Genomic DNA, 12,166 nt, shown 5'->3' with positions numbered 1-12,166 from the left:
ATTTAATTAAAGTTAAAAAAAAATAGCCACATGTATTGAATGCTTACTCCATGCCAGACAAGCATTTTACAGAAATTATCTCATTCAATCCTCACAAAAACCTATGATGTAGGCACTATTATTACGCCCACTTTACAGATGGGAAAAGTGAAACAGAAAAGCCAAAGAAGTACCACTGCACCGCGAATAAGAGGAGTCCTGGCAACCTAACTCTATAGACTCCACTCTCACCCCAGGCTATCCTGCCTTCTTTTTTATGTCATTTCATTTAAAACAATTTCATATACTCTCACTCCCATATTAGAATCAGAAAAAGACATTTGTCTAAAACTATTTCCCTGCACTGGAATGTAAGTTCCAAGAGGGCAGGAGCTTTGCTTTGTACTTTGCTATATCCCCAACTTCTTTTTTTGAGACCGAGTCTCAGTCTGTTGCCCAGGCTGGAGTGCAGTGGTGTGATCTCGGCTCACTGCAACCTCTGCCTCCCGGGTTCCAGCAATTCTCTTGCCTCAACCTCCTGAGTAGCTGGGACTGCAGGCACACACTGCCATACCCAGCTAATTTTTTGTATTTTTTTAGTAAAGTTTGGGTTTCATTGTGTTGCCCAGGCTGGTTCGAACTCCTGAGCTCAGGCAATCTGCCCTCCTTGACCTCCCAAAGTGCTGGGATTATAGGCATGAGCCACCGCGCCCGGCCATCCTCAACTTCTAAAACAGTGCCTGGTACAAAATATGACCTCAACTAATGAACTCAATATGAACAAAGAGGGAGATTTCTGGCTTTTGTAGCAGAATATTATCAGAATGATGAGTAAACATCACGCACGGGCCTGGTGCGGTGGCTCACACCTGTAATCCCAGCACTTTGAAAGGCTGAGGCCGGTGACTCACTTGACATCAGCAGTTCAAGACCAGCCTGGCCAACGTGGTGAAACCCTGTCTCTACTAAAAATACAAAAATGAGCCAAGTGTGGTGCCAGGTGCCTGTAATCCCAGCTACTCAGGAGGCTAAGGCAGAAGAATCACTTGAACCTGGGAGGCGGAGGTTTCAGTGAGCTGAGATCGCGCCACTGCACTCCAGCCTGGGTGGAAGAGTGAGTGAGACTCTGTCTCAAAAACAAAACAAAACAAAAAAAATCATGCAAGGCCAATTGGGTTAAGAATGTCCATGGTCTTGTGCAAATTAGCAAGCACAAGCTACTTACCTTTCTCTCTTTTATATTTCTCTATGTTTCTCAAAAGGTTAGGTACAACCATTTTGCAGAGGTCCTCCAGGTATGTCAGATTATCTTCATCTATTTTATCTTGTTTCTCTAGGAATGCCAGTAAACCTAGAGAGGTCTACAAGAGAATCAATAGGATTATACTTACTTCCCTACTGATTATCCACTCACTCAAATGTTACCTGCATGGCCACGAGGCACCAGGTTTTTCACTGATAAATAAGATATGACAGCATCTGCCCTCACGTTGCTCAGGAGTGTAGGGGAAGAGGCATTACCAAGCAAATATGTATACAATCTATATTAATATCAGATACCAAATATATAGAATTACACAACAGGAGCCATGCTTGCTGTATATTAACATTACAACAACTGAATGAGTAGATACTATCATAATCCACATGTTAAAGATGAAATAATTGAGGCACAAAGAGGTTCCAGTAACTTGCCCAAAGTCACAAAGCTAATAAATGGCAGAACTGATACAATCTGATGTCAAAGTCTATCTCGTTAACCACTGAACTCTAACTCACTGCTTTAGGTGATGCTGATGAGGGAACCAGCAAAAGAGGAACACCAAAGAAATGAGGGGGAAATGTTCTGAAAGAATTTTCTATTTGGTGTTTTAAAAGAAAAAGAATTCTCTTTAAAAAAAAAAAAAATCACAATTTGGGCCGAGTACGGTGGCTCACACCTGTAATCCCAGCACTTTGGGAGGCCAAGATGAGCAAATCACGAGATCAGGAATTTGAGACCAGCCTGGCCAACATGGTGTAAACCCCATCTTTACTAAAAATACAGAAATTAGCCAGGCATGGTGGCACGTGCCTGTAGTTTGAGCTACTTGGGAGGCTGAGGAAGGAGAATTGCATCAACCCAGGAGGCAGAGGTTGCAGTGAGCAGAGATCGCATCACTGCACTCCAGCCTGGTGACAGAGCGAGACTCCATCTCAAAAAAAAAAGAAAAAAAATCACAATTTGGCGAGTATTTTTTTATTTTATTATTTTCTTTTATTTGAGACAGAATCTCAGTCTGTTGCCCAGGCCGGAGTGCAGTAGTGAAATCTCGGCTCACTGCAACCTCCACCTCCAGAGTTCAAGTGATTCTTCTGCCTCAGCCTCCCAAGTAGCTGGGATTATAGGCACGTGCCATCACACCAAGCTAATTTTTTTATTTTTAGCAGAGACGTGGTTTTGTATTTTTAATGGTAAGTACTAGATTACTTACCTGCCATTGGAAGAGGGCCTGAACACCCCTCAGCCAAAACAGAAAGGTTCTAAATTCATATGGTCTCTCTGGGGGAATACAAATAACCTTGCCTTTGTAGGGGGTTCTGGGATTTCTCTTTGATAGCTTTCACAGAAACGTAACCAGTATAGCTGGCCTACACGCATCCTGAGAGATCTAACAACTGTCAGGAAATCCGTTCTCAGCATAGCAATCAGCATAGAATGCTGAGTCTAGAGGAAACCACACCTGAACCTACTAACTCTTAAGCAAAGAAACAGAGCAAGAACTTTTAGACCTTTGCTGCTAGTATTTGCCAGAGTGGCATTCTTAAACTAATGTCCAGGTCCCATTTAAATGTGTGTGTGTGATGTACTAAGCACCTAATAAACTTTTAGAAAGTATAATGAAATTTCCATAATTACTTCTGGAATCACATCTTAGCTCCTTGTATTCCTCCTGGTAGGATGTTTCAAGACATGAGTTTCTGGCTGGGCGGGGTGGCTCACACCTGCAATTCCAGCACTTTGGGAGGTCGAGGCGAGTGGATCACCTGAGATCAGGAGTTCAAGACCAGCCTGGCCAACATGGTGAAACCCCCATCTCTACTAAAAATACAAAAATTAGCTGGGTGTGGTGGCAGGCACCTGTAATCCCAGCTACTCAGGAAGCTAAGGCAGGAGAATCACTTGAACCCAGGAGGTGGAGATTGCAGTGAGCCGAGACGGCGCCATTGCATTCCAAACTGGACAGTAAGAGTGAACTCTGTCTAATAATAATAATAATAATTCTGTAGCCACAGATGGCTTCAAGTAAAGTTCTAGAACCTGTGCAAACAAATGAGAAAAAAAAAAAAAAAAAAACCTTTTCCAGCTTTTCTTATTTGAAAACTAACACTCAGTGTTGGGCATATCAGAGACTGCTTTAACAAATGACCTTTCTCTCATCCCTCACCCCCACCTCATATTGTTCAGAGAGTTCTTAACATAGGATGGGGTATAACAATAAAAAGTGGTCTCATTTTGTTTACAAACCTAGACACTGGAACATTTGTGAGTGGATGCCCCGACTTGGGAAATAATGTTGTCAAAACCACCCGGAGAGCTTGTCAAACTGCAGGAATCTACTCTGACTTTGAGAAATTCTGCATTTAAGGTATAATGCTGCCATTTTAGCAGGAAATTGCTTTGCGCCACTGCAAACGTGGACACTGAAATTTAATGGCAGAAGCAGAATATCCTTACGATGCTTTACATAAAAGTATTCCCTAAAACAAAATCCCGTTTTTAAAAATTCTCCAAGAATTATTAACCTTTAGATCGTGTGTGTGTGTGTGTGTGTGTGTACATATATATGTATATGTGTATGTGTATATACGTAGTGTATGTGTGTATATACATATATAAACTCAAAAGCAACAAGCATGCCAGCATCTAGTTTGTGGTCTTGAAATGACATCTCTCATTAAAAGAAACCAGGGCTTTTGGGAGAAATGAGAGATTCTAGGACTGGGCAGAAAATATGCAAGAGGAACCTGAAATATTTTTGCCAGATAGTAAAGAAGCCATCAAAGACTATTAAGGTCATGTCAGAATGACAGGAACCAAACTGAAGATGCATCCCCTGGAAAAAAAAAAATGGGACAACTGAACTTTTTTCTTTCTTTCCCTTTTTTTTTTTTTTTTTTTTTTTTTGGAGACAGGGTCTCACTCTGTTGCCCAGGCTGGAGTGCCATAGCACAACCATTGCTCACTGCAGGCTTGACTTCTTCTCTGGGCTCAAGTGATCCTTTCACACCAGCCTCCTGAGAAGCTGGGAATCACGTCCGGCTAATATTTGTGTTTTTTGTAGAGACCGGGTTTTGTCATGTTGCCCAGTCTAGTCTCAAACTCCTGAGGCTCAAGGGACCTGTCTGTCTCAGCCTCCCAAAGTGCTGGGATTACAGGCATGAGCCACCATGCCTAGCCTCAATTTGAACTTCAGTAAGGATAATAATTGCAATAGATTGAAACACCTCATATATGTTTAATCCATGAGTTTAAATTTATATCTATTTTGTAGTGGGTCACCTGCAGAGAATGATAAGAAACCAATTAACTTAAAACCTGGATAACTAGATGGAGCACAGCGGTTCACGCCTGTATTCCCAGCACTTTGGGAGGCTGAGGACAAAAGTTTGAGTCCAGCCTGGCCAACATAATGAAACCCCATTTCTACTAAAAATACAAAAATTAGCCAGGCATGGTGGTAATGCTTGTAATCCCAGATATTCAGGAAACTGAGGAAGGGAAATCACTTGAACCCAGGAGGCAGAGGTTGCAGCGAACCAAGATCACACCACTGCACTCCAGTCTGGGTGACTGAGTGAGGCTCTGTCTCATTAAAAAGAAAAAAAAGAAAACTGGATAACTAAAAGAATCAAGGATTTACATATAAGCTGTATCACTGGGTAACCAAATAGTAGATGAGGGGAAAACGAAATGATAGAATTCTAATATCTGGCTGGGTGCAGTGGCTTACGCCTGTAATCCCAGCACTTTGGAAGGCTGAAACGGGTAGATCACCTGAGGTCAGGAGTTTGAGACCAGCCTGGCCAACAAGGTGAAACCCCATCTCTACTAAAAATACAAAAGGTTAGCTGGGCATGGTGACACACACCTGTAATTCCAGCTACTTGGAAAAGAATCACTTGAACCCAGGAGGCAGAGGGTGTAGTGAACCAAGATCGTGCCATTGCACTCCACCCTAGGTGACAAGAGCAAGACTCTGTCTCAAAAAAAAANAAAAAAAAAAAAAAAAAAAAAAAAAAAAGAATTCTAACATCTCCATTTTTGCAACCCCTAAAAATTCAGTAAATAAAACAGTTGCTAATATCGAAGAGAGAGAGAAACTCAGGTACCTCCTGATGAAAAAACAAGACTACCTATAATCCTGCCAAACAAATCTGACCTGAATCTGATGAAACTCTGGATTCAGCTGCCAGTCTGCAGGAAACGCAGAGGACAGAGGAACTTGTACCACAAGTGTGCAATCAGCAAAACCCAGCCTGGGAGAAACTCCACAGGCCAACTGCCGAGAGGTTCTTCAACAGATACATTTTAAGAAAAAGAAAGAGATTTGGGGGCAGGGAGGAAATCTAACCTATAGATTAAAAGACACTTGAAAGAAAAACTGGACAAGGCCAGGCGCATGGCTCACGTAATCCCAGCACTTTGGGAGGCCGAGGTGGACAGATCACCTGAGGTCAGGAGTTTGAGACCAGCTTGGCCAACATGGTGAAACCCTGTCTCTACTAAAAATACAAAAATTAGCCAGATGTGGTGGCGGGCACCTGTAATCCCAACTAATTGGGAGGCTGAGGCAGGAGAATCACTTGAACCCAGGAGGCAGAAGTTGCAGTAACCCAAGATCACATCATCACAGACCATCTCAAGAAAAAGAAAGAAAGAGAGGAAGGAAGGAAGCAAGGAAGGAAGGAAGGAAGGAAGGAAGGAAGGAAGGAAGGAAGGAAGGAAGGAAGGGACTGAACAAAAGTATATTTGAGGTCTAGGGAAGCCCAGTTAAGTGATAAAACCATAAAGAAACACATCAGAATAATGCAGTTCCTTAAAAGCCAGGACAGCAGTCAGTTCTAGGGGCCAAGAAGGGGCCGTGACTGGGATTGGGTAAATAGAGAGCTTTCTAAAGTAGTTAACAAAATTCTGTTTCTTTTTTCCTTTTTCTTTTCCTCTTTTTCTTCACTTTTTAAATTACTGTCTATTAATTTGTTTTGAAAACACGCAGCATAAAAGAATATAGAGAAAATTCAGATGACACATTATACAATGTCATTCTGCATTTTGCTAAAACACAAAATTGAACTTCTTGATCTGGGTGAGGGTTTCAAGGATATTAGCCTTATAATAATACATTAAGTTGTGTATTTGTTTTGTGTCATTTTCTGTGCCCGTGTTTTGTTGGTTGGGTTTTTGGGGGTTTTTTTGAGACAAGGTTTCACTCTTCTGTGCAGGCTGGAGTATAGTGGTGTGACCATAGCTCAGTGAAGCCTCGACCTCCTGGATTCAAGTGATTCTCCCACCTCAGCCTCTAGAGTAACTGGGACTATAGACGTGCACCACCACACCAGGTGTAATTTTTTTTTTGTAGAGACAAGGTCTCACTATGTTGCCCAGGCTGGCCTCAAACTCCTGGCCTTAAGCAATCCTCTCACCTCGGTCTTCCAAAGTGCTGGGATTACAGGTATGAGCCACTGTGCCCAGCCTGTTTTTGTTTTTGTTTAATTTTTAACAATAAAAAGATAAACAGAGGCATGCCAATGAAAAAGCACAGAACTTCCAGGGGCCATCTAAGTAGGAAAGTAGTAGATTCTGACAAGGGACCACAGCTATGAGAACGTTGTAAACCCAACTGTGTTCATCCTGCCAATCCCCTAATTATTCATTATAAACTCCCACAAATAGAAAGGGTTCAGGCAGCTTTCTGAGAAATAAAGGAAGAGAAACATCGTCCCTTTCATTCATGCGTTCATTCAGATCACCTAAACACCATTTCGTAATAGATTATGAAAGGTCCTGGAATTTAACAATGGGTAAAACTCAGTTCCCACCCCCAAGGATCCTCACAGCCAATCTTTGGAGAAAGGAACCCCAACAGGTAGAGAAGTGGTGACCAATCAGAAGAACACAAGAGGCTGAAATCCCTGAGGGCTCTAAAAAAGAGGAAAAAATGACTCAAAGGTTTTACCTCAGACACTATTAACTTTCCCAGACCTACAGGCCTGACACCAGGAAACATATTTAATAAATTATTAAATAGTTCTCATTGTATCTACTACATGTAAAACAGTTTCTCATTCCACAGTGATTTTATTTCAAGCTATTTGTCAATAATATCAGTTAATCTGGGAACAATATATATGCAGGCTTTTGATGTTTTCATTCAGAAGTTGAAAAGTGGCCAGGAGTGATGGCTTACGCCTATAATCTCAGCACTTTGGGAGGCCCATGTGGGCAGATCACTTGAGGTCAGGAGTTCGAGACCAGCTTGGCCAACATGGTGAAACCCCATCTCTACTAAAAACACAAAAATTAGCCAGCCATGGTGGCATGCGCCTGTAGTCTCAGTTACTTGGGAGGCTGAGGCTGGAGCATCCCTTGAACCTGGGAGGTGGAGGTTGCAGTGAGTCGAGATTGTGCCACTGCATCCCCCCTGGGCAACAGAGTGAGACTCTTATCTCAAAAAAATTAAATTAAATTTTAAAAAAATTTACAAAAAGAAGTTTGATGGTGGGTTTATGGCTGTTCACTTTATTATTTTGTTTCCCTTTTTTTGGAGACAGGGTCTTGCTCTATCACCCAGGCTGGAGCGCAGTGGTGCAATCACAGCTCACTGCAGCCTCAACCTCCCTGGCTCAAGCAAGTCTCCCACCTCAGCCTCCCGAGTAGCTGCGACTACAGATACATATCACTAAGCCCAGCTTATTTTTGTATTACATTTCATAACTTCCATACATGTTATATGTATTCTTTTGAATTTTAAAACATTAGTCAACCTAAAATCTAACAAAAATAGCAGTTGAATAACAAGTTAATGCTGTAGGATAAAATTTGAAAATTGCCCCCTTCCCAAATTAACTAACTTGCTCATCACAAGTTGTTACTAAAGTCAAAAGCAAAAACATATATAAAGTTTTGAGGCCCAGAAGAGCTACTTCTCTGCCCTTAAATGTGACCAATACAGCAATATTAGCAGATAGCAGTTATATTAATATTAAAAATATTACAATTGACTCAAAGCACCTGTACAGCCCTTTACAAAGCACATCCTCAAACATTTGTCTCATTTGATTTTCACAGAAATTCTACCTGAGAGAAACTGCAGAGTCCACTAAAAGAGACACTCAGGCTCCTTTCAAAACCTGATCTAAAGTAAAAGGATGAAGAAATAATTTCCACTCTGCCATTGTTTACCACTTCTGCATTTCCTCATGTGTAAAAACCTTTTTACATCATAAAACACAGTGGATGGGCCAGGACAGTGGCTCACGCCTGTATTCCCAGTACTTTGGGAGGCTGAGGTGGGCAGATCACAAGGTCAGGAGTTCGAGACCAGCCTGGCCAAAATGGTGAAATCTCATCTCTACTAAAAATACAAAAATTAGCTGGACATGGTGGTGCGTGCCTGTAATCCCAACTACTCGGGAGGCTGAGGCAGGAGAATAGCTTGAACCCAGGAGGCAGAGGTTGCAGTGAGCCGAGACTGTGCCTCTGCACTCCAGCGTGAGCAACAGAACAAGACTCCGCCTCAAAACAAACAAAAAGAAACCCACAGCGGATGCCAACAGAAGTGAGCATTTACCGTATGCTATGCCAAATATAGGCCTCATGCTAATGCTTCATGCACATTGTTTCAGCTAATTCTCCCAACAGACCTAGAAGGAAGTCATATGATTGCCCACAGTTTTACATCTAAGAAAGCAGAGACTCAGAAAAGTTCAGTCATTGGCCTCACCACATGGGTTTAGAAGCAAAATCAGGACCAGAATCTAGGCTCACCTAACACCAAAGTCAGTGTTCCTAACCGTTGTATGATATTGTCTCCCACAAAAAATAAATCTCCCTAAAAACCCTTTACAGCATCTTCCTCATCATTGATTGAGACAGTGCTCACACAGACCCCATTCTATATGACCCACTCACCATTTCGGTTTTGGGAAGCAATTCTCCAAGAAGGAAGATCATGTCCTTTAATTTCTCTTTGTCAATGCCTTCTGACACTTCGTAGAGCAGGTTTCTGAGACACACAATCAAAATGACAAAAAAAGCCTTACACTTGCAGAAGACACCATAATCAATCAAGTGTTTTCATAAATGTTTTCTGTCATTTGAATGATCAACTCAGTGTGTAGACAATTATTAATCCCATTTAGAGATTCAAAAAATGAAAACTTTCAGTTTCTGAGCGACTTGTTTAAATGAAGATAACAAAGTAAGTATTAGAGGCAGGCCTTCTGATTCCAAGTCTAGTGCTGTTTTTCACCACACTAACAAGGCATATTTTAAAAAAGGCATAAAACACAATTCTGACATGCCCTCCCATCTCCTTATTCCAACTAGAAATTCAGACTTACTTTACACACACTTGGTAGAGAGGACCCCAAGCCAGCCAAGGTACAGTCGGTTGTATATTGAAAAGGGAAGAAAACCATCCCAGCTTCGAGATAGTTATATAATCCACAATCAGAAAAAGTGAGTATTTCATCCACATACTAACACCCCTACATGTCAGAGACATCCTTCAGATGTCTAGTGAGCAGAATGGAAATATGGATTTCTGGAATTCATCATTCCTTTCACTGACTCAAGGGCAGCTCAGGTTCTGGGAGCCAGCTCCACTGCTAAGGCTCAATGTATTCTAATCACCTAGACCATAAAACACCCTCCAAGGCTCTTCTTCGTGAGGTTCTCTGATCTGGACACTATGTCAGTGAACAATTTTAAACACTGTCATCGGCCAGGCACAGTGGCTCACGCCTGTAATCCCAACACTTTGGGAGGCCGAGGTGCCTAGATCACTTGAGGCCAGGAGTTCCAGACCAGCCTGCCCAACATGTTGGAAACCCTTTTTCTACTAAAAATATAAAAATTAGCCTGGTGTCGTGGTGGGTGCCTATAGTCCCAGCTACTCAGGAGGCTGAGGCAGGAGAATTGCTTGAACCCAGGAAGCAAAGTTTGCAGTGAGCTGAGATCATGCTACTTCACTTCATCCTGGGTGACAGAGCAAGACTCTGCTTAATAATAAAAATAAAACGCTGTCATCCATGATAAGACCAATGCCTAAATTTTACCTCTTTGGGAAAAATGCCTATTTTTACCTCTCTGGATTTCCACCCAAAAATATATAAATATCTATAACTAGACATGGCATAAATGACATCCCTTCCTACCCCGGAAACATATCTCTTTTTTTAATCTTGCTTATTTCACTCCAAATATGCCTTACTCTCTTCTCAAGACCCCGTGAAATAGGTAGACAGACCAGAGGATCCCAAGAGGGAGAAGATCCACACATGTGGTGGCTGGTAACCAGGGAAAATGCAGGCTTGGCCACACTGAGATGGACTTCACTGCTAGTGAGAAGCAAAACAAAGGGAAGCCACCTCCAGACCCAGAGCTTGGTCTTGAAGCTTTTCTGACCTCCCACCTCTCATCTCATTAGCATCAGAGGCTGAGAAGGAGGTTTAGAGCCTCCTGGTTTATCATTCAAAAAGATAGATAACCAAAAGATATATATTGTTTTTGAGATGGAGTCTCGCACTGTTGCCAGGCTGGAGTGCAGTGGCGCAATCTTGGCTCACTGCAGCCTCGCCTCCTGGAGGATCAAGTGATTCTTCTGCCTCAGCCTCCCAAGTAGCTGGGACTACAGGCGCATGCCACCACACTCAGCTAAGTTTTGTATTTTTAGTGGAGACAGGGTTTCACCATGTTGGCCAGGATGGTCTTGATCTATTGACCTCGTGATCCGCCCACTTCAGCCTCCCAAAGTGCTGGGATTACAGGCGTGAGCCACCTCACCCAGCCACCAAAAGATCTTAACTGCAGCTTTCTTTCAAAACCCAATGGCCAGAATGAACACTAGATGGGAGATCCTCCCATCTTCACCGCAGACGCGTCCTCACCTGAACAGAGAGACCCTTCTTTGGGCGGGCAGCAACTGCTCCACTTTCTCTTTGGTGTAGTTGAGGTACTGCAGCAGCTTCTTCTGCCCTATGATATAGAGGAGTTCCGCCAGGAAGAAGGGGTCGCTCTCACTCAGCAGATCCTCTGCCAAGAGATGTTCAAAAACATCCGAGGCTGAGCTGGACTTCTCCAGCTTCTTGTGGGGGACCAAGCCTATGCAGAGAAACTTGAGGTGCTCCACATCTTCGACTCCCAGGTTTGAACCAATAATCAGAAGCTTCTCACGAAAGGTCCCTTTACAGTTTTTATCTGAATGTGGACCTTGAGAGCTCATGGTCAGCCTGAAAGAGACAGAGAGGTGAGGCAGGGCGTTAGAGAGTGAGGACATATGGCACCCTGACTTCCCAGGCCCTCCCCTCCTCGCAGCCTCCTCCGTTCTGGGCATTAGACTTTCCTAGAAGTACTGAAAAATAAAAATTACTTTGAGGCTACTTCAAAAACCAACAGCCCAGAAAACTTTGCCCCAACACTTACAAGTTACTTTTTAGGAAGCTTGGAGGAAGTTTATATTGAAATTCAATTCATCTTGATTTCTCCCAAATCAAAATGTGCCCAGAGGGAGAAAGTTAAGATGGAGGGACACAGCACCATTTCTCTCAAGCCTGGCAGCCTGATTGGAGCCATTACGTTCATCTCCACCAGTGGCAGAAATAGCACTTGGATCTATGCTTTAAGTTTTAGAAACAGAGGCTGGGCACAGTGGCTCATGCCTATAATCCCAGTACTTTGGGAGGCTGAGGCAGGCGAATCACCTGAGGTCAGGAGTTTGAGACCAGCCTGACCAACATGGAGAAATCCCATCTCTACTAAAAATACAAAATTCGCCAGGCATGGTGGTTGGTGCCTGTAATCCCTGCTACTCAGGAGGCTGAGGCAGGAGAATCGCTTGAACCCAGGAGACAGAGGTTGCAATGAGCCGAGATCATGCCATTGCACTCCAGCCTGAATGACAGGAGTGAAACTCTGTCTCAAAAA

At 42.9% G+C, this 12,166-nt stretch overlaps 1 protein-coding gene across 1 annotated transcript in view; it reads right to left on the bottom strand.

Annotated features, from left to right (window-relative positions):
• CASP10 (caspase 10) overlaps positions 1-12,166 on the bottom strand; it is a 37,534-nt gene that overhangs the window by 22,789 nt on the left and 2,579 nt on the right. Inside the window, exons 2-4 of the mRNA XM_017545280.2 lie at positions 11,131-11,472; positions 9,152-9,245; positions 1,205-1,340 (exon numbers count right to left, since the gene is read on the bottom strand). Of these exons, the coding sequence (XP_017400769.1) occupies positions 1,205-1,340; positions 9,152-9,245; positions 11,131-11,465 (565 nt within the window). The 5' untranslated portion in view covers positions 11,466-11,472. The remainder of the gene's footprint in view (positions 1-1,204; positions 1,341-9,151; positions 9,246-11,130; positions 11,473-12,166) is intronic.

This window comes from Cebus imitator, unplaced genomic scaffold (assembly GCF_001604975.1).
Source record: "Cebus imitator isolate Cc_AM_T3 unplaced genomic scaffold, Cebus_imitator-1.0 Scaffold178, whole genome shotgun sequence".
Classification (NCBI taxonomy): domain Eukaryota; kingdom Metazoa; phylum Chordata; class Mammalia; order Primates; family Cebidae; genus Cebus; species Cebus imitator.
The sequence above is the reverse complement of the archived record's forward strand: the minus strand, read 5'-3'. Positions and strand labels throughout refer to the sequence as shown.